General features: G+C 32.6%; 1 protein-coding gene across 1 annotated transcript in view; it reads left to right on the top strand.

The window, feature by feature from the left end:
• Positions 1 to 15,111: 15,111 nt before the first annotated feature.
• Positions 15,112 to 23,789, top strand: part of LOC116001849 (non-lysosomal glucosylceramidase) — a 14,416-nt gene continuing 5,738 nt past the window's right edge. Inside the window, exons 1-15 of the mRNA XM_031241798.1 lie at positions 15,112 to 15,800; positions 17,232 to 17,342; positions 17,465 to 17,521; positions 17,662 to 17,738; positions 17,825 to 17,924; positions 19,008 to 19,081; positions 19,351 to 19,451; positions 19,547 to 19,650; positions 19,964 to 20,017; positions 20,116 to 20,171; positions 20,263 to 20,301; positions 21,730 to 21,871; positions 22,062 to 22,246; positions 22,586 to 22,653; positions 22,854 to 22,926. Coding sequence (XP_031097658.1) covers positions 15,720 to 15,800; positions 17,232 to 17,342; positions 17,465 to 17,521; positions 17,662 to 17,738; positions 17,825 to 17,924; positions 19,008 to 19,081; positions 19,351 to 19,451; positions 19,547 to 19,650; positions 19,964 to 20,017; positions 20,116 to 20,171; positions 20,263 to 20,301; positions 21,730 to 21,871; positions 22,062 to 22,246; positions 22,586 to 22,653; positions 22,854 to 22,926 — 1,322 coding nt within the window. The 5' untranslated portion in view covers positions 15,112 to 15,719. The remainder of the gene's footprint in view (positions 15,801 to 17,231; positions 17,343 to 17,464; positions 17,522 to 17,661; positions 17,739 to 17,824; positions 17,925 to 19,007; positions 19,082 to 19,350; positions 19,452 to 19,546; positions 19,651 to 19,963; positions 20,018 to 20,115; positions 20,172 to 20,262; positions 20,302 to 21,729; positions 21,872 to 22,061; positions 22,247 to 22,585; positions 22,654 to 22,853; positions 22,927 to 23,789) is intronic.

Raw genomic sequence — 23,789 nt, 5'->3', positions numbered from 1 at the left:
TAGGTACATAAATATTACTGTAATTATTTAATAATTCAAAATATTATACTAATAAATAAAAAGAACAACCCACTAATAAATAATTAAACAAAGTCAATATAATATAAGAATACAATATCTAAATTAAACTTCAAAATACTTTTAAGAGAAAGTTGTATTTTTGGTCGACTTGGTCCCTGAGTTATATATGTAATCGTCTTTAACCTTTAAATTATGCGCAAAGTGGCGATTTTAATCCATCAGAAACTATTGCATAAAAAGTATTATATTATTAATTAATGTTTAGAAACACGTTCGACATGACATTTGAAAAAACGAAACAACAACACTAATGTAATCGTTAATCATAAGAGCTGAAATAATGTTGTTATCGTTTTGGACCAGAGTCCACCTCGCAAGGTGGACATGATCCATGGTAAAACTACTGGTTGAGGTGTGTAGAGGACTTCAATTCACTTAATTGTCGTCTTCCAAATTCCAATCCATTGTTCACTTCACAAATCATTTCAATTTCTTGTTATACGCAGCCATGTCTTAATCAAGAATAAAAAGAAACCAACAACTAAAATGAATATTATATGAGCTAATAGCGACGTCCCACGTTGAAACCATTATCTCCACTCACTTTCTAGTTTCTACTTTCTTTTCTTTCTTTTGTTCTCTTTATTTATTTTTTTGCTATTTATTTATCAGCCACGAATTGATTTTAATTTCCAAAAAAAAAAAAACTAGTGGTCTGCACCTCCTTTTGTATCGCTATTCACTATCTTCAGGCGTAAGTATGAAATATTGCAATTACTAACCTATCCCTCTATTTAACACCGATTGAATGAGATAACAAATGGAGGACTATATTGAGCAAAAATACACAAATTTAAAATTACTTTGAGTCATAAAAGTCATTTAAAACGAAATAACAAAAATCACCATAGTCAATCACCATTTTGGATATTAACTCTTTTATCAAGTTATTGTGGAGTCTAATCTAAATTTAAACGGATATACCTATAGGAACAACGTCAGAGAAGGTGGAGCAATGTGTATTATGTTGTACCACTTCAACAATTTAATTAATACCAAAGAAGGCCCGTAACTTGTAAACATAATTGAAAAAATCGCTATACGCTTCTCGAGTGCAAGAGGGGCGCCTAGCCCGATTAATTGGCACCTAGGTGCCCATATGTATATATATATATAGTTTTTAGAAAAAAAATTGCTTAAAAATTTTAAATTTTTTAAGACTTGATAATTATAAAATATTTAATACTTTAATAGTTAATACTAAAATATTAAACATTAACTTTAAACACATCTAGAGTTTGAACAATTTAGCGTTATTAGACGGCGCTTAGGTAGTCGCCTAGACCACTGATTATGGTGATACGCTAGGCGGTCGGTCAGCGCCTAGGCGAAATTTTTACAACACTACTAGTAAATATTTATATTGCTCCATATTTATCATTCCCAATTATAATACAACTAAGTGTTAAATCCTAATACCTTTGAGTTTAAAACCCAACAATTTACACCATCCATGACAACCTTAGCTTAGTCAAAAGGTTTACTAGTTTAACCTTAAATTCTAGTTTAAACATTTCCCAATTTAAATCAACGAACATATTGAAATCCTAATAGCTACTTTGCTTAACTTTCTGCTTGGATTACAAAATGGGTGTATTTTTCAATAATCTTTCTACTCAATTGAAAAATAAAGTCACATGATCTTCAATTTGAGCTTAAACGTTCAAATCATGTTAAAAATGATATGATGTACTTATATCTATTTACTTAGGTGTTTTAGGGGTGTTGTGTCTGTTCTAATATATGTTGTTGTGCCCGTTGGCCTGTTAGCTTCTAACCGGTGAATGATAATAGAGATACAAAGTGTATAGAAACAATAAGAGCTAGGAAAATGGGAGTCATCTTTCTCATTAGATCAACCTGTTTACAAACAAGATACAAGCATATTTATAATATACAATTATAACGGAAATCATAAGTGGGAATATAAATATGTTCGTTACATAATAATGTTCACTGATGAATATATTTATAACAGTGTACTTATTATATTAGAAGATTCTTTTTAACAATGATTGGCATGGAATGATTGATTAGTTGCTTATACATAATACATTCGGGAATTGGGAGCTTTTTATGATAAGGTTGCCGGCACGTCACATCTGCCTTTTCTGATTATTGCTCATTTAAAACATTTGCATCTTCCAAATGAACACATATATAAAGCAAAAAGTTGCAAATACCAAAATTACCTTTTTGATTGAGTTTTGTACGGAGTATTAACTAGTGTCGTGTTTTGCCGGGTGTTTTTTGGGTTTGAATATTTTGAAATTTTTTCTACGTTTGTTTAATTATATTTATTAATTAATACAACAAATCAAACTGAACTATATACAAAAATATAATTAAATCATGACACCCCGAATTAGAAAGAATCGTGTAATAATTATATAAAAATGATTTGTTCTCTAAATTATTATATTTGCAAGTATGTGACTTTGCCCAAGTTGAATTGTATATATATTATATACTAGCGTAAACTCATATACTTTTTCAATGTAGGACAAATGTTACTTAGGCCATCCCCTTAGCCTTCTTGGACACAAAATTTAAGAAAAAAAAATTGACATGTGTGTTTTTTAAACAAATGGGAAGATGAAATTTAATGGTGTTTTTTTCCTGCTATTTCAAAATTTTGTCAGCCCCAATGGGGCCCACCAAATGGCATAATAACTGCGCCTCACGATTCGTGCCCAGGCGAGCGCGTGTAGTGGAAGATGAAATTTAATGGTGTTTTTTTTCTGCTATTTCAAAATTTTGTCAGCCCCAATGGGGCCCACCAAATGGCATAATAACTGCGCCTCACGATTCGTGCCCAGGCGAGCGCGTGTAGTGCACGCGCCCGCCTGGGCACGTAAATTATCTTTTTTTTTTTAAAAAAAAAATAAAATTCTTTTTTCTGTTTTTAAATTTTGTTTTATTTTTCCTTTTCTTTTCTCCTTCTCCCCCTATTTTTTCTTTCCTAATCACACTTACAAAAACTCCTAAAAAATCACACCAAAATACCAACTATTGAGGAAGGCCTTAAAAATCTTTCAAATCTCAATTTTTTCTAACCTAATGGGTACAATTTGAGAAATAATTTCTTATTCACTAATTATTCATTTTACATTTTAGCATATAATATACCAAAATTCATCTTCTCAACTATTGAGAATCCAAATCCACTTTGACACAACTAAAATTGAAAGTAGACCCACTCAAATTGATACATCAAACTGACCAATTAAAATGCAAATTTTTGCTAAGCCTTTTCAACAAATTTATCGTTTGATAAGTCTTTTTATTCCCTAAAATGTGTTATATATACTCTTTACAAGAGAAATAACTATTCTGAGGGAGAACGTGTTATTAATTAATTATTAGATTACTCATGAGTTCTCGAGAAGAGCTTGTTTTTGTTTATGTAAAATTTCCCTTAATTAATAATTTATTTTTATTATGTATTAGAAATGTATACAACAACGACACTATCAACGATAGGAAATTTTTATGCATGGTGTCAATATATCATATATTATATTGGGTATTATTCATATTGATTTTTAATAATACTTGATATAATCATGTATTGTACGTGCATTTGTACTTGCCAATTGGCATTATTGGTAACACTAAGTCACTAACCATTCCAATAATACTTAATATAATCATATTTACACCAAATACTATTGAGAATTATTCCAATAATAGTTAGTCTTGTATGAGATTATTTTACGTGAAACAAATATCAAATATGTAAATATTATAAAAATGTACTAATATTTTATGAGCCAAATACTATATTTTCACTAAAAAGCATTACTTATTCATTGAAAGTATTAATAGATGAAAATGCAATACCTTTTAGTAAAAATATTATAATATGTGTTGGCTCATAAAATATTATTACATTTTTATTTAAAAGTATTATATATTTTAGATTTGTTTTCCATGAGTCTCACCCAAATTTTTTATATTCCAATACCTAATATAAAATATAATTGTACATATATAATACTATTAGAAATCATTACCAATAATAATTAATAAAATTTTTATTTTATTCCTTACCTACTTTAGTACTCTCGGATGTGAACCAAATATTAAAAATTTTGACCACCCATAAAAAAATCAAAATTCAAAACAATTTATAACCTTTAAACCACCACCACCCCCTAATTTTGGTGAGAATCATATCGCTCGTGTAGTCGTTCACCTAGCAATATGGGTTTCTCTAAGAATTGTTTCAACACCCATCTAGAAGAAGGGAACAAAAAGCAATTGTAAGATATTTCAAAGGAGTTAGGAATAGGTAATTGAGAATTACCAATTTTGTGGGAATTGAAAATTGAGAATGAATTTATGAAAATTGAGACATTACAATTTTCAAAGCAGTTAGGGATATGTAATTGAGAATTACATATGAAAAGTAGGCAGCACTCCATATGGTCAAACCTAAGAGATCGGTCGAAAGAGTTTTTTAGAGGTATTCTTATTGCTAAGCACCTTGTAATTAATCCAGTGACACCAAGATGCTCCCTTATGTGAAAGGGTGCGGGTTCAAGGTCTAGTAGAGTTAATATTGATTCTTTGTACTTCAATAAGATGATAAAATAATTATGAACAGATGTTGCATTGTAATAGAGTCAATCCTATTTGGTCATTGAGTTAGACCTAATTTTTTAGGAAACCAACATGTTCATTACATAATCAGGAAATAATTTTTTTTATCGCAGTTTGAGGAGAGAAATACCTAATTTTTACTAAAAAGCTTCACAATATGCGAAAATGGAGTCGTAATATGATTAAAATAGAGTAGATAAGCTTAATTTCCCATTTTGCCATCCATTTTAACGCAAACTTGACGCCAATGCTAACGGATAACTAATATGACTTAAATTTCAATAGTCGGAGGACTAGTTTGGGTGCAATTAAAAGTCATAGGACCAATTTGAAAAAATGTCATAGTCAGAGGCCCATTTTGGGAATTAACGCCTAAAGAAGTATATTATATATAAGACTTAAAGTATTGATTAATTATATTTGCAATTTTATTATGATACATTTTTATTAAATTTGACCCGTCTCATTGATTGAGACTCGTGAGACGATCCCACAGAAGACAATTCTATTATGACACATTTTTATTACATTGTGCGTATCTATAACTACTCATTATATTAATAAAGATGATCGATATGCATTTATTTCAACCATTTCATATTTTATCATAAATATTTTTAGAACTACTTTGAGGAAGCAAATTATGCTATGGACCCGGGTCCACCTTGCAAGAAGGACCCAAGTCTATGTTCACAATTTTAGAACTCTATATTTACAACTTTAGATCTCAATATACAAAATTACATTACTCAATATTCACAATTTTTGAACTCTATATTCACAATTTTGTTATATAGATTCAAAAATTGTGTTATACTATTTAATATACAGTTATGAAATTGTAAACATATAGTTCTGAAATTGTGAACATAGAGTTCTGTAATCTGTAATTGTGAATATAGAGTTCAAAAATTATGAAAATAGAGTTCAAAAATTATGAAGAGTTTTAAAATTGGGTCCATAGCATAACAACCGCTTTAAGGAGGATTTATAATTTCCTACCTTAGTTACGCATGCTAAATGCCTACATGGCTACATGTAACAAACGCAATTTTTAACTTCTTAAACAGGTTGACGTATTTTAGTTAGAAATTGGTTTGATATGTACACTTTGACGGTTTGACCCAAAAAGTATATCATCATATCTAAAAACTTCAATATGGTTGGGCCAAAAAAACCAAGCCACACAATAACAATTTTAGATGACGACAAAAGTGGGAAAAATAGAATACTTTTGAAAAAACAAAATAAGATGTAATATGGGCATTTTCGTTGCTGGTGTGGTGTAGTTTTGCTGGCGAAATCTGTTGACAATATAGAGGTTAATATGGTTTGTTGGGTGCTGGAACTAAGGTCATACCAGCTATAAAATATTTTTTTTTTTTAAGTATTACTGACTTTGTTACAATTCAGTATCTGTTTATAACTATTTTCTTAATTTACTGAAGCACAAAAAGTTAATATTACTTCCAGTGCGTTCAAACCCACTCCTTTCATATGGGGTACAACTGAGTGCCATTAGACCACAAAGTCTTTGACAATTATAAAATATTTAATTTCAACATCATATGATTCATATCGTATCGCCTGCTATAATCTCCAGCGTCATCGACCATTAGAGTAAAAGCATCCTCCAAATAATTGGAGTCTGTTTCTTTGTCCATGCCCCAAGCATTAAATTTATACACTTCCCATTTAAGAAAAAGGATGGAATCTCTGATGTGTGCTGTTCAAGTATTCCGTGTGAGGGAAATCATTGATGTAGATCGATCTGTGCATTCCGTTTTTTTTTTTTAGTTCGTTTTCTCTAAAATCAAGATTATGCTTGCAGGGTACAACACAAAGAAAGCTTGTGCATATAGAATAATGGGCCCTTCTAATAAAAATTGGGGGCTCTATGTAATATCTTAACTCAGACATTTTTTAAAAGTAATTTTTATATATAAATAATAGTTGTTCAAAAAGTTATATCAAAATATAAATATTGAATAAAAAATACATATAAAATTTTATTTAAAAAGTAACATGCGCCATGCATATTTAGACTCAAAATCATCTATCAAAATTTTGATATTAACTTCTTCCAAAAGCTCATTTTCAATAGAGATTAAAACTAATTAGTCCATTGAGTCTCTCTTGCAACATACTTGATTGTAAGTAAGATTTCAACAATTTTAACTTTGAAAAACTCATTTATGCAATAGTAATTGGGATAATCATCAATAATATTCGATATGCAATAGTAGCATTTGGAAAACAACCCATCCGTTTCAATGAATTCAATAAACTCTTTTATCTCAATTTTTTCTTTTGATAAAATCTCTCTAAGCAATTTTAGCTCAAAATACAATTCATTTCCATCAATATCACCACACTGTTCATCTCTTTTAATTAAGAGCTGCTCATAAACAAATGCAACAAGACTTCAAATACATATCAGTCATCAATTGTAACTTGTCAGAACTAAACAAAAAATAAAAATTTCCTTCATATACTTCATATTGTTCAAACCTCTAGGTCAATGAAATAATAGCTTGATTTACAATGTATAAAAAATAATGAACCTTAAAAGATTCTTCTCGTGATAATGAAGTGTCATCAACACTCTCATCAAATTGTGTTTTTCTACGAATTTTTAAACTATATCTACATATAATTTTTTTTAAAATATGGGGCCCAATGCGGTTGCTCATGTTAGACATGCTCAGAACCGGCCCTAGGACAATGTTCATGTGATCAGAACATGCTTCTAAGTAAAAAATAGTACTATTAAATGATGTAGCTACCGGCTCAGACATTTGTATCTAAATTTTAAATTGTGTGAAATTTTTTTCTTAATTAAAATTCTCCCCTTTGTTTTTAGACTTATCTAACTTAAAGACATGAATTGAGTTTAAAGTACTAATGATTAGACATAAGTATCTTTTTTTTTTTTTTGAAAACATTAGACATAAGTATCTTAAACATTGTCCAAAACCCCAATACACCTTCACATAAATGTTACACATACACTAGTATAGGTTTGAGGCCAGGAATGCCAATCAGGTCAATCCGCTAAGTTTCGCGTTAGTCCTGTCAGGCTATTAAGTTTATTGGTTTGGGATAATCGATTTTCTTTGTCCGATTGGTCCTAATCGTAAACTTCGGACTGTCAGGCTTATCGAGCAGACTGAACAGAACTATTAAAAAAAAGAGTAGGTACTCACATTTAGAACTATCAAAACGGCCCCAACTCGTCGGGTTGGACCGTTTAGCCCATTTATAGGTATGACGAGTTATATGTTTCTCCAAGCCGGCTCAAACGGGCCCTCTCCGTTTAGTCCGAAAGGGACTAAGGGGTACCCAGGTTATACAGGTTGGTCTGTGTAACTCGTGAGCCAACTCGTATAATATGCCACCCCTACCCCTACCCCTACCCCTATCCCACCCAAACTTTATTTAAATATTGTTTAAATTTAAATGTGATTTGTATTAGAATTTAAAAGTAAAAATATTACATATAAATTATATTAGCGTTAAATAAATTTACACTAATAAATATAAACCTACTTATACATCATTCAATGATTGCCTAGAATCAAATCAAGGAGGATACACCAAAATCACTATGTATCCCCTGAACCACTAACAAAGCATCAGATTCAACCATAACGCTCCTTGCTTCTTCAACAACTTGAGGGCTTCCAAAACACACCAATTGCCTCTGCTTCTTTGGGATGGTAAAGCCCATTCTACTTTTTCGTCTTGGTTACCTGGGGGTTTGACCCCTAACTGTTAGAACATTTGCTTTTTCCACAAAAATCGCATACTGCTCCTTGAAGTTTACTGGGCGAGGAGTTGTAGAACTTGGATGGCCACCTCTAGCGCTCAACAACCTGCTACTATAGCTTGCATGAACAACCATAGAGCTTGAAGTGAGATGCTCGTAGCTGTGGCTTTGGCTTAGACGATCACCCCTAATATGATACCTTTCCATGTACCCCATTATAAACTCTTTGAAGAGTTTCTCATCTCTAACACATGAGGAGGCTTACATGCATCTTCACTAAGAGTTTAGATTTAAAAAGATCTTGCTACAACAATTTCTATGAAACTCATAAAAGAGTACACAACTACAAACCACCTATCAGTTTCAAGAAATTGTTCACGAGATATATCTTCCAATAGAAGTGAAATCTCAAGCCAACTAAAAGTTATAATCCAAACAATAATTTTAATGGCAAGCAGTGGACTACTGTGACCAATATAAAAGTATTGGGACATCTAATACAAGGATACAACAAAACTGAGCAGTATGTGATTAACAAACATTGTATGCTTGCCGTATTTCAGTGCTTCGAAGTAAGATCCTGCACCCCACTGTGCAATTCAGAGAAAGATCATCAGGCTGCTCACACCATGATTGAACTTTTGTGGTTTTCAAAGTAAGAAGAGAATTGCAATCAAATTGATCATACATAAAACCACTATAAACACCAAGATGTTTTTCACCGAACCTTATTTTGGAGCATAATGTATCAGCCTAAAATGAAGCACCATATTTTCTTTATTCGGGCGAGGTTTCAAATTTATGTCTCAATATCATAGCAAAAATGTCTGCTCATATACTACACAATCCCATTCCATGTCCTTCATGTATCATCCAAGCAATTGCCTTTAAAAAAAAAATCAAAGTCTTAGTTTACCAAATTTGATAAGTGGTTTGCTATTTATTTTGTAATGGTCTTTTCCCTTCAGAATTTTTTGTCTAGACTTATAGATTCTTACGTTGAAGGGAACAAACCCCAGTACATCCGTCAAACGAAAAAGAAATTTTGTGATTTGGTAAATGAAATTATTATGGTGGATGTACAAAATAGTTCAAACTTTCTAACCTAGGTTTTAAACTACTCAGTAACCCTATTTCTCATATCACAAAGCTTCATACCGCTCTGATATCACTTTGTATCAAAGTCAAATCTCGCAACTTAATCTCCCAAGGGTTCGTACATCTCTGATACCATCTATATACTTATTTATGCTTTTTTAAAGTAATTATTTATGGTTTTAAAAGCCCTATTTAATGGATAAATTTATTTATCAAAATCTTATCTCAAAAGTCTATCTGAGACGTAATGAAGAAGTTATCATTGAGATCGAACCAAAACTACTATTCTACACTTCCATATCCCACTCCGCTGAAGGTAGAATTCGATTTTTACCTTGTTGTATATTTCTTTCCATATGCTCGATTTTCTTATTTGGTAATTGGTGTTGAAAAAGGCTGAAATATGATTTTATACTTGTGTGTGTGTCTATCTCTCTTGTCAAAGAAAATTACGCTGATAGCGAGTTGTTGAACAATGCTTTCTTAGAGATGCAATGCCTAGCTAAACCTGGAGGAGGATCATGTAGATAATTGTTTATCAAGTGTTTGACAATTGGAGCTTGATTTGAGGTATAACCCATTGCTTTTCAAAATCTATCATTTTCTCCCATTAAAATGATATATGTTTGTTGATATTTTTTGAAAATGTGACTATGTGTATATTGTGCTAAAATATAGCATGTTCGGGCCACCAGGCTTATCGAATTGATTTTTTTTATTGAGCTAAAATATTTCGTGCCTAACCCTACATTATTTTGGTTTTATCGGCCAACCCATCAGGTTTAGGCTTAGACTAACATCCCTATCTGAGGCTGAGCTAAGTAAATTGAATACGAGATAGAAGGATAACCAAATAACCGATAAAAAATAAAATAAAATGACATTTTAAGTAGCTATTTTTTGGTACAAATATGTGCGAGGTTTACACCCAATTTTGATCGGGTCAACATGGATTCAGGTTCTCCTAAGAGAGACGAAGAAATCGATATATTGTACGCTAGCTTAAAACGGATAATGGGTGAATGAGAAATTGAGTCTCAAAATAGACTTATTTGAGTTGAAAAATGAATATGAAAATGTTCGAAAGAAGCTTTTATCCACATTAGAAAGGAAAGTGAGTTTGCATTAGTATATATACAATACCACATTAATTTTAAGTAAAACTATAACCTACAATATGTCAAAAGGAGTATATTTTTCCAGTTGGCACAACATGGGCGCCATATTTTTGTCTATTGCCCAAATTGACGTTACAGGTTCTTACAAATTCTTGAATCTCTGTACTCTAGTAAGTGAAATTCAAATTTTACAAAATTCTACGAGTAGAAAAATAGAAAATATATAGTATCTGTTTTATTCATACATAAATTTATATATACATATAATTAAATACTTTTCTACTGTATTAATTTATTTTAATATTGAAAACATGCATGTATATATACATACTAACAAAAAAAATTTAAGTGATTTTAATACACTTAGCTCCGTACCATGAAAAGAAGAAATAAATTTTGAATCACTATCCATAAAATTAAAATTTCTCCCTGGCCAGTGGCGGCCATAAATTTGACTGTTTTTTTACATATGTCGGCTCTAGACGCTGCTTTCAAACGCCACAATCAAGTAGAAATATACAATTATTACCTCAAAATAAATAAATAAATAAATAAATAAAATGAACAAAAAAAGAAAAGAAAATAACTTTCCAACGAAAAAGTCTAGGCTCGTGCATATAAAACAAACGGCGACTGTGCTTTTTCCACGGAGTCTTAGTCGGTGTGTGCGTGCCATCCTGGGTCCAACATGGATGGCCGTGGCCCATTCTGACTGGGCCCCACGTGGGACCCATCTGCATTCCTGTCTCCGGTCGGCCCGCGTCTCTACCGTCATCCACACCGCTCCTCCACCGCGTATAGCTAAACCGGCGCCGGCGCTGTTCTTTGGGAGATCGGAACGCCTCCGTGACGCCGTCTAATCCCGTTTTATATATTACGTATAGTACAACAAAGTACGCAGTAGTTTATGATTGTCAATTTGAATTTTTTTTATTTATTTAATGAATGATCTCATCATCAATTATTAGATAAAATGTTATTAAATTATTTTTTAAAGAATTAATTTTAATTTTTTTTCATAAATTTACTTATATGTGTCACTTTATTTTTAGTCATTTTTATCCGAATATTTATGTTTGTTATAATATTATTGTAAAATGATCATTTTTCATCTATTAACAAACTTGTTTAAATAACATTAAATATGAAGGCATTTTGATGTTTTTATATAAAGTGTGTTGAACTGTTATATTTTTATTTTATTCTTTTTTAAAAAAATTCATAATTCACAGCTAGAGTTCCATGCCTTATTCACTTTCAATTCGTGCATCCACAATAGTGAAATGATACATATAAATCTAAGACAAAAAAAGAAAAAGAAATTAACACTTAGAATTGAATAAACTAAAATACCCTCATATTTAATGCCATTTAAATAAATTTGTTGACAGTAAAGGTTAGCGCTTCGGTTTTCAGTTAGATTTTTTTTTTTTGGGTTCGGAATGGTTTCAGTTTCTTCGATTTTGAAAAATGAAACCATTCGATTTCAAATTCTAGTTATGTTTGGTTTCCGTTCAAATTTGGTTCGATTCAGACCCCTTAACTCTCTTGCGCGCATATTATTTATTTATTTTTACTAATAATTTAAATTTGAAAATCTATACAACAAGTCCACAATGCATATTTCAAATTTCTTAATCTAAAATAAGTCCAAACTGAATCGACTTTTTCGCATGCGTCTGCCATCCGACAACAACATTAGAGACTCGCAAAGAAAAATTGAGAACAAAGAATAATTGTGAAAATTTGAGTTAGATAATTTAAAATTTAGTATATATATATTTGGGTAAATTTATAAATATAAAAGCATTTGGGTTTAAATTAAATATATAATTATTTCATTTGGGTATAACCATTTTATTTTTTTTTGGTTTTGTTTTTGGTTCAATTCGATTTTTAACTGACTAGAATTGAAACCATTTAGTTTATAAAATAAAGAACCAATCATTTTTTAATAATAAATCAAAATCTAACTGTTCGATTCGGATTATCCTAACCGAAATGTCCACCTCTAATTGACAAAGGACAAAAAATAAACCATGTTATAAAACACACTAAAAATGTAATGTCACTTATAAATTTAGGACCAAAAATAGAATTAACTCATTTTTAAATCAAATATTTCATCCGGTTATATGATGTGTTACAGGCTTACACTTAGTTTTTTTAATTAATTAATTAATTAATTAATCACACATATCAAATTATTTTTTTTAAAAGAAACTGGTCAACAAATTTTGATTCCAATAGCATATGCAGATATGCTAATGAATCCATTCAAATGATGAAGTATTTGATAACAAATTTGACCTTATGTAATATTATCTTTAATTTTATTGTTATTTTCCTCTAGTTCGTTACCGGTGGATAAATTTCTAGTTGATTTATATAAACAAAAATGATACTTTTCATTTTATGAAATAAAATATTTTTTAAATATATAAACGATTTATTTAATACACATTTAATAGTAAATTGATAAATATTTTTCATGCTATAATATGTTTTATCAAATTTTGTAATTTTATTTCTAGGAACTTTTTGTCGAATTAAAATTACTAGGGGCTATCAAAATAAGAGAAAGAAAAAGATGAAGCTGTGCAATTGTGCCATCAATACTTTTTTCTTCAATTCTCTTATTAAAGAAAAAACCTTCTCCGTATTATTTATTTAATTACTTAAGGGTGTGTTTGGAAAGCAGGAAAATGATTTCTGGAAAATAATTTCCGGAAAATGATTTTCCAGAAAATGACAAGAAAATTTAAAAAAAAAACGTTAAATAATTGGCCGAGACTGGTTTCGGAAACCAGTCGGCCAGACTGGTTTCGGAAACCAATCTAAACCAGTCGGCCGGCGACTAGTTTCCGAAACCTGTCGCCGCGGCCGACTGGTTTCCGTCCAGATTTTGTTTGCTTGGACCTCGGAAGATGATGATTCCAAACTTGGGAGGCGGGAGAACAAGAAGAAGCAGCTTTAGCAAGTTCTGGAAAATGACTTCCCCCAAAAAAAGGGGAAGTCATTTTCCATAAAATGAGGCTTCTTTTCCATTGACTACAAGCTAATTTCCATTGACTTCATTTTCCTTCTCCTCTCCAAACACCAAAAACCCAGAAAATGATTTCCAGAAATCATTTTTCGGGTTTCCAAACACACCCTAAAAGTTTTTCACCAAAAGTAATCCATTTCGTATAGAATTTAAAGTGCTTAAAAAGAGGGTGCACTATGTGTATGATTAAAAACTTTTGCTGACAATATCACACCCAAAATTTTAATTTCAATTTTTTTTTTGCATATATATAAGGTCAGATTTATATGCGGATAGTGCTTCCCGTGCATTCACTCACCACCATTGATGTGGTGTATTTATGCGTACCAAGTAGTATCTGTTCACTATACTTTCTAGCCCAAATAGTCAATACCTTACCATTGAGGATTCGATCCTGTGACCTTCTTTCAAGGAGATGGACAAAGGTGCCAACGGAACAAAAGGTACTGGGCTATAATGCATAATATCTAATACTAGCAAAAAGAAAATTATTTAATTAATAACTTAATGAATAAGTTATATCCTTATCAGTATAATTCTTTCAAACTAATCAAACAATACTCCAATGACATGTTTGTGTGAGCGTGGATGTTAGGTTGGTTTAAGTGATATTCACATTTTATTTGGAATATTTAAAACTATGTTAATACTTTAAGATTTTGACATTTTAATCAGCCAATAATAATTTGAATATGTTTGGTTGGAATGAAACTTTTTAAATTTGTAAGTTGGATAGTTTAGATCTATCAAATACCTAATAATTCATCCGTATGGAACATATGATAAGTATATATTATAATAATACTATATGATTGGATGTTGAAAATACAAAATACCATATGAATAAAAAAAAATTAATGGATAAAATTTGAGTCCCTTATATTTTTTTAAGTGACATTTTTTACATTTTAAATTTATCTCAAGAAATGATGTGTAATAAGTTTTTTTTTCCTGAAATACTCATGATTCTTTACGATATGATATATGTTATATACTTTTTCAAATGTTTTCAGCTTAAATAATTCATCTCACCCATTTAGAAGGGTAACTGAAATGCTATCACACTACATGATAGTTGGCAATGGATAAATAATACCATGAACCAATGTCTATCTTGCATTGTAGACCCTAGTTTAAAAATAACTTTTAAATTCTGTATTTGTACTTTTGTAATTGGGACATTCTATACCTGTTTCTATCATTATTATGTGTCATTAATTATTAAGTTATACTTTTGCATCTGATTCACAATACAATATAAATCCTATCCATATATTTTTGAATCCTATCCAATATATAACAATTGCTGACAATGATGTATAAAATTTAAAATTAAGTAGCCACAAAATTTCCCACAAATTAAATTGCAGGCTCTGTAATTAAAATTCATACCAGTATTCAATTCAGAAACAGAGACACTGCTTCTGCAGCCAACTTCTCTCTCTAGAAAATTTCACACCTTCAGCCTTCAGCTTCACAGCTCTCTCTCTCTCTCTCTCTCTCTCTCTCTCTCCATTCTCAGTCTCCAAACTTCAATACGAGAGAATATATACATACGCATAAAACATATTCATATATTCGTCACACCTGGCAGCAATTACCGGGGCTTCGGGACTCTGTATCTACAGGTGTTCGATCCCTCTTATCCCAAAACGCAGCACCGTTGCCGATCTTATAACATCAGGTGCACGGCTTGATCGTCCCGCAACACTTTGGTCTCTTTTACTACTTGTGTTTTGAGGATTTATCAAGTCCTGGGATTGGATCAAAGTCAATTTTGATCATAATTTTGTTCCGTATAGTTCAAAGCTTTTGCGTATATATGTTTGCGCACTGGGGTGTATCTATACGTATGTGTATCTACGGGCTGTGGGATGTGAGTAGTGGGTTATAGGATTTTGGATTGAGTTTGGGCGAGGGGTTTAACAGTGTGTGTGTGTGAACACACGCATATGTATATATACACATATATGCCTGTATAAATATAGGTTTTGGAGTGAAAATGGTTAGTGGCAACTTGTTTCACTGTAGAAAGAACTCGTGGCCTCCAGAGGAATACATCACTCGTGCCACTTTGCATCTGGTAAGATTTTCCCCCTCTTAAGTTTTTCATTATCTTTTAAAATTTGTTTAAGAATCCTTATTGATCCCATGGGCTAATAATGTGTATTTCCATGGTCATCCCTTTTTCCTATAGTGCTCTTTATGGTGAGCAGTTGGGCATTTATGTGTTGATTCTATTGAAAACAATTGTACTTTGCAGTCTAAGAGCATATTGGTTAGGCTCAGGTCACTTGCTCCCATGGTTTAGGGGGCAAGGAGTCTGGGGTAAAATGGAAAAGAGTGTGATTAAAAAAAAAAGATTAAAGTTTTAAAAAAATCTGATTACAGACAATGCAAAAACATTCAATTTAATTGTGGCATCAAATGGGGTAGATAATTGATAGGAAAAGAAAAAAAAGGGAAAAGAAAAGAGATTAAGATAAATAATGTTTTGGCATATAGTATTTGGTAAAATTGAGAGAGAGTGGAATGGTGTTATTTTAATTCATGAATAAATGTGAAGAAGTTGTGGTGTGGAAAATCATTTTTTAGTTATTTGCCATCTCATCTTCTCAATTTGTTAGCATATTTGTTGAACATTTAGTTCAAGTTTTCCATCTTCTTAATTAAAGGAACTAAACTAAGAATCAAAACAATGAGTAGTCAAGAAAGGAACAATGTGATCGGTGGCTACGAAATGAAATTCTCAAATTTATATTGAATTGTGATCATTGTTTCAGATTCTCATCATATGGAAACTTTTGTATCCTATCATTTTAGCCTCTTTTTTCTTATCTTGCTCTGTTCTTGGGGAGTATGATGATACTTAAATTGGGATAAAGTCTTAGAAAGCAAGAGAACTGGACTTGGGATTATTTCATCATGAAGCATTTATGAGCATTTTTTTCTGAAAGGTGTGAAGTAAAGTATCAAGTTCTTACTGTCACAGTGTTTGTATTATTGTGCCAAATATTCCTTGAAACTATCTCTTGATTTAGCATATTTATCTAGAATACTATTTTTTAAATTCTCATTAAACTTGAGAATTGCATGCCATACTGAGGTTGGTTATTTGGCTTTTGTATACAGCCTAGCTTTCCAAGACAGTTAGGAAAGAATGATTTACTTAGTTACAATAGAATCAAGCTTTGGCTGACATGCTGTAGGTTTTAATGTTGCTATTAATAACAATCTGGAAACTCCTCTCTGTCACTGTCTAATCAAGCATTTCTTCCATCTACTTCAAGTGATTGTTCTGCATGACTGCATCTCCTTTTGGTGTTATCTATGATTGAAGGATGTAATTTAGCTTTCATTATGCTTTTGAAAGCATTGTCTTTACTTTATAATGAAATCCCAGTTAGTACTTTTGCAGCTGTTCTTGTTCTTCTCGCACTCTTTTTATTATTTATTTATTTATTTATTATTATTTTTTAATGGTGGTACTAATATCTCTTTTTATTTGGTTTAGTTTGAGTCTGACAGTGCAGCCCCACCATCTGAAGCCTGGAGAAGGAAATTAAACACCCATGCCAGTATTCTTAAAGAATTTAGTGTTACGTTTACTGAAGCGATAAAAATGGTATTGAGTTTCTTTCGTGGGATCAGTTCATATATTAGAGAATCTATAAATTTAAAATGATCAATTATCTCAGTACTCATACTCATTCATCCTCAGTTCCTGATTTTTCTGGCTATTTGTAGATTCGACTTGGTATACGTTTATGGTCATATGTAAGAGAAGAGGCCTCCCATGGAAGGGTAACCCTCTAATTTAGCTACATTTTTGTAATTTTAATAATTTAAATTTATGAGTGGGCAAATATCTCCCCTACTCTATTAAGTGGGGCAATATACCAAGTGCGGTTTTGGTTGGGTCATCTTTCTTTTTCTTTGGACAGAAAGCACCAATTGACCCTTTCACCCGAGAACGTTGCAGGCCATCAGCTTCCCAGGGTGTTCCGCTTGGAGGCATGGGGTAAGAGGATGGACTATAAAACAACTATCACACTTTTGCCTAGAAAATTTCAGGGTATCTGATGATGGTTCAAATATAAATTACAGGAGTGGCAGCATATCTAGAGGTTTTAGAGGCGAGTTTAGGCATTTTCAAATTCTCCCTGCAGCGTGTGAGACTTCTCCTGTCATGGCCAATCAATTTTCAGTAAAGCTCTTCCCTCAAACATTTCATCTATCCATTTAAATATTTCACTCATGTGTGCTTGGCTGTATATTGTGGTAGACGTTATGATCTATGTATGCAAATATTTATGCATAACATACTGAAGGTTGTTACAAACTCTTGGACCAGATGAAAATTGTAAAGGTTTTACCAGAAATCACCATGTCATTACACATTCTCTCATGGTCTTGCTGCTGTCTAATCTTAGTTTAGGCTTATATGTAAATTTTCATCATACTTCAAACTCTTCCAAATTTGAAAAAATTATGGTCATTCTAACTTCCAATATTACTAACTTCATTAAAGTGAATTAACATTTTGTCAACATAAGAGATACTTGGCTCCTTTTGATTTTCAGTTCATTTTACTTATAATACAAGTAGTGGCAACTTCTTCTTTGCTTTTCCAAATAAGTTAGTAATATAGGATAAAAAAAAAACAAAGGAGAAATTAGCTTTTATACCTATAGTGAAGTGCTATGTTAGAATCTTTCCAGAATCACATTAGTCCATTTCCAATTGACCTGCCATATAGAAGTATAGAACACATGAGAATTTAATTCCTTCTGAAATTGACTGAAGTTATCAATTTATCCTCATCTTTTTGACTTTGTCTCTGTTGCTAATTGCTGTGACCCTGTGAGTGGAATCTGAGAAGAGCCTCATTGTATATTCTTATTTTAACTCTAAATAATGAGCATAATATATGGCTGTTATCGAAAGGGGACCACTGAAGCAGTCTTGAGGGTGGATATATGTGTTGAATCTTGTATATCTTCCTAGAGTTGGACAAGTTATCCATAGGATGGCTTGCATGTTCAGGTAGGTTGTAGCTGCTGCATATCTTTGTTGGACTATATCACTATTAGAGAAGGGTTAGAAAAAGAAAACTGTACCCAAACCCCTATTAACAAGCCTTGGATTTTATATTATGTAATGTTGTATTGTTTGTAAGGATCATCTCGTAACTACAAGAACTCAAGAAGTTCATGATTATTTTTCATAGAGACATTGCATGGGGTGTTATTTCCTTTTCACTTTGTAACAACTTCTTTTGGTATGCCAGATTTTCATATCTCGAGATGGAGGAAACAAGAAGTATGCATCAGTTCTATCACCAGGCCAACATGAAGGGTTAGGGTAAGAAACTAAGTAATGGAGGTTTGTTCAATGAAATTGCACCGGGTTGTTCACTTTGCATTTTGCAACTTTCCAACAAATGCTTTAATTAGAAACAGTGATAACATGGTAGTAATAGGAATGGAAAGGAATAGGTATACCAAAAGATACATGGAAATAAATTCTAGCCTAAGGGTTTAGAATGTATTACTGTTCTGCCTACTTTCAGTACTGAATTAATAAGAGAAAATAAGATACATTGTTACATATAATTATACTTTATCTTACAGGAAGCCTTGTGATCATGGTATATCTTCGTGGGGCTGGAATCTGAGTGGTCAACACTCTACATACCATGCATTGTTTCCTAGGGCTTGGACCGTCTATGATGGTACTTGTCTAATATTTTCTTTTCTTCTATGTAAAAGGACTTGCACAATTTTTCTACTCATAATGTTTTTGGATGATGTTCACCCTTCTATCCAGGCGAACCGGATCCAGAACTTAAAGTGTCTTGTCGGCAGATTTCACCATTTATTCCACACAATTACAGAGAGAGCAGTCTTCCCACAGCTGTTTTTGTTTACACTGTATGGACACTTAAATCCTGATATTAATTGTTTGATAATGCTTCATATTTTCTCTGAATAAAATATAAGTAACCAACCATGTTTCATGGTTCTTCATGCATGTAGTTTATTTTGGCACTTCATAACCTTGGTAACTGCAACTGTTCGCAGTCTAGGTGGTGATATGATCCTTTAGATAAATCCTATATTAGTGAAAGGTGCATCATATGGGACCTGCAGCTCTATCAAGTGATTGTTATGATGGATTAGAATCACTCATGGGACTAAATAAATGCTTTGCTTATATTGTTATCCTTGTTTGTCTCCTTTGCAGTTGGTGAACACTGGGAAGGAAAGGGCAAAAGTCAGCCTCCTTTTTACATGGGCGGTAAGGGTGTCCAGTCCATGCGGCTTTCAAATGATTTGGTCTCTGGGGATATACATTGTGGTACAGTGTATTCAATTTCATTTGTTCCTTTTGTACAGAACTCAATTGGCGGTGTCTCCCACCTTTCAGGAGATCATGTTAATGAACCATTTGTGTGAGTACTGATAGTTGATCCCTTGTTATGTGTATGTAATCAAAATGCTAATTAGTTTTGATTTCTAATGCCTTCTTCTATTGGATGACAGAGGTGAAGATGGAGTCTCCGGCGTACTCCTACATCACAAGCAAGTTTCTAACCTTTATAGCTATACATGAGGGTTGGTTTGCATAGATTGCTTTAGCCATATTAGTTTTGAGGTTGTAGAAAGTGGATGCAACCTGTTCATGCACCCTAGTCTTCAAAAATGTTATCTGTCATATATCTATTTAGGCTAATTCTTCTGATCTGCCGTTCACCTAGTTAGATTTATTCGTTCAATGCAAACATTTTTGCTACTTTCTTGACGACCAGTTAACTCATCTAGTGAAGTCCATGTACTCTATAAACTATAGCTTGCATCCATATAGAGGGATTTGCATGCCAAGGCTTCTGAGAATATGATTAGTGGTCTGAATGAATGCAAGGATGAACTGGTAGCATCTTCCTTTTATCTGGAGTGTTGCTAATTGTTATTGTTTCAACTAACAATATGGATGGGGAGCATTTAAAATGTAACCACAAGGCTTTTAGGAGAAGTTTCTGTTACAAAAATAATTTCTTGACACTTCAGGTGTAGAGTAGACTTGGATTGAAATGGAAGTTTGATCCATTTTAAAAGCTTTAGTGCTGTAAAATGATGGACATGTATTTGTTGGGGGGTCTCTGGCACTGTGGTGCATGCTCTGATTATCATTTGCTCTCTATTAGAGGGGTGAAGTTTGAGCACCACATCTCATGTTGCCACTATTTGATTACATTCATTATCAGTCCTGTGCTAGTGACTGTATATTGATTTTGGCTAGGGATGACAATTACACCCAACTTGATGGGGATGGGGAAGATTTTTGGGGAACAGGGATGGGATGATGGGTACAAGGAGTACTCTCCTGCTACGCCCTATGCCTCTATCTCATCACCCACCAAAAAGTCAAAAACACATCACACACACTTACCCAAAAAATATCATTTTATTTAGCTTCAAAATTATATATATTTGTTCTATAGCTATATAATCTTTGAGGGGATGAGGCTAGTCTCGGGGAGGAGAATCGGGGTTGGGGGAGGTGAATATCCCCCTGCATATTCCCAGTGTTGCATTCTCTAATTTTGGCTTGGCTCTTAGTATCCTGAAAAATAGCACTTTTAGGCTCTCAGTTCTGTCCATTGTGTGGATTTAGTTCTTTAGTTATTTACGAGCAGATTTAGTCTCTTAGTTATTGTCAAAGTGGTAGATTTGGTTGCTCAAGAACCAAATTACCCACTTTTTTAAGTGGCATATTGGTGGCAAGGACCAAATCTGGCGCTTTGATAATAACTGAGCGATTAAATGTTCACTTCAAATAATTAAAGGACTAGATCTACATCTCAGTCACAACTGAGGGATTTTTCCTATTTTTTTAAACATAGATATCCTTCAATTTATGGGAACAAGTCAATATAGCATTATTAAGTGGTCACTTCAATCTTAAATTTTGTTACAATTAACAAACCTGATGGTATTGGTGGATTTCAGGACCGCAAAAGGCAATCCTCCTGTTACATTTGCTATTGCTGCATGTGAGACTCAGAATGTGAGCGTTACTGTGCTACCATGTTTCGGTTTGACTGAAGGAAGTTGCATAACTGCTAAAGATATGTGGGGTAAAATGGCACAGGTAAAACTGAAATATCACAATCATAGTGGGGCTTTATTCTTATACTGTGAAATCATCTTGATCGTATATTTTGGTCCTTTGTTGCACCAATCCTACCCCAAGTGTTTTACAGTGCTTGAATTAATTCATTCTTTTGGTTCATGTTATCATCCCATCATTTGTCATTGTTGTCTCATCTGCGTGTCTGAAGGATGGGCATTTTGATCGAGAGAACTTCAGCAAGGGTCCAAGCATAGCATCATCACCTGGAGAGACACACTGTGCTGCAGTTTCTGCTTCGACCTGGGTTGAACCCCATGGGAAATGCACTGTCGCATTTTCTGTAGCATGGTCATCTCCTCAAGTAAAATTCATGAAAGGAAAATCATATTTTAGGTAATTTTGCCGGCATAAATGCTTGCCTAATATCTGATTATGTAGTTGCACTTGTACTTGTACTTCAATTGCCATGTTGGAAGCTCCACGGATATTTCATTGAATTCTTGGAATAGCAATTATGTCAGATCATGAATTCATTGTAGAGAAACTTCAGTTTTCAAATGAAGTTGATTTTAATAAAAAGCAACGTCTTATAAAAAAAAATGTGGTTCACCCTTCCCCTTTGCCACCTGCTTACCCTTATAACACCAACAGAACAAGAGAGAATACTTTTTTGGAACTACTCTTGTAGTTTTTCTTTTGTTTTCTCAACTTGATATTTTTTACTGCTCACAGGAGGTATACAAAATACTATGGTACCTCAGAAAAGGCTGCTAAAGATATAGTACATGATGCATTGACAAGTAAGTAGAGCTCATTTCACCTGATTCTGATTAATTTACAATTTAACTGTACTCCATTTTTGCCAAGGACTAATAAAGAACTTACGATAGTGGGGTTCAGACTACTACTCAATGTATTTATTTATCTTATTTACTTTCAGTGGGCTTTTATGTGTTTAAATAAAGATCTATCATATTGTAACTGTTCAAATCTTGATTAGATTATAAGCTATGGGAAGAAGAGATTGAGAAATGGCAGTATCCTATACTTAAGGATCCAAAGCTTCCAGAATGGTAATATGATTTAGTTGTTGCTAATTTGGTAAATATTGACATGTTTTTATTGTGTGATGATGCTTTAGGAAACTTAGATGCTAACTATTGGTTTGCATTCTTCTCTTTATTTATGCTTCCAACTTTAGGGGTCTGAACATGCTTGTTCCCTTATGTGAAATATACTTCCATTTTTTTCTCCCTGAAACTCATTTCCGTCTCCTTTTATTTTATTTTATTTTATTTTATTTTAATCATGAAACTCATGAAATTTGTATGTCTTTTCAGTGACTAGGTGCATTCGAAATCTAAAACCACTCATATATAGGGATAGCAATGGGTTGGGGAGGGCTACATCCATCACCCAACCCACCTTATATTTTCTCCACCCACCCCCACTCCCACCCCCAACCCGCATCGGGTGGACTTTTTCAAAACCCACCCCCACCCCACCGGGTGCGGGTGCCCACTAGGGGTACCTACCACTTGTCATCTTATTATTATTTTTTTCAAAAAATAATATTTAAATTACTTACACATAATAAAATAATAAAATTCATTAGTTATACTAAAAATAATAGGAATATTTAAATATAATAACTAAATTGTTAATTTTTAAAAATAAATTTAGTAGTTTAGATATAAAAATAGTAAAAAGTTACATGAAGTTATAGAAACTTTTATAAATAACTATATACTAGTAGTTATTTACTATTATACATACACACACACACACACACGCACAAACACGCACACACACACGGTGGGTCAGGTGGGGTTCTAGGCAGGTTTTGTAAACAGAACCCGAATCCAACCCAACCCACCATGGGTTTACTTTTTTAAGACCCACCACCCGCTATCACCAAAAAAAAAAAAAAAAAAAA

This window comes from Ipomoea triloba, chromosome 13 (genome assembly GCF_003576645.1).
Source record: "Ipomoea triloba cultivar NCNSP0323 chromosome 13, ASM357664v1".
Classification (NCBI taxonomy): domain Eukaryota; kingdom Viridiplantae; phylum Streptophyta; class Magnoliopsida; order Solanales; family Convolvulaceae; genus Ipomoea; species Ipomoea triloba.
The sequence above is the reverse complement of the archived record's forward strand: the minus strand, read 5'-3'. Positions and strand labels throughout refer to the sequence as shown.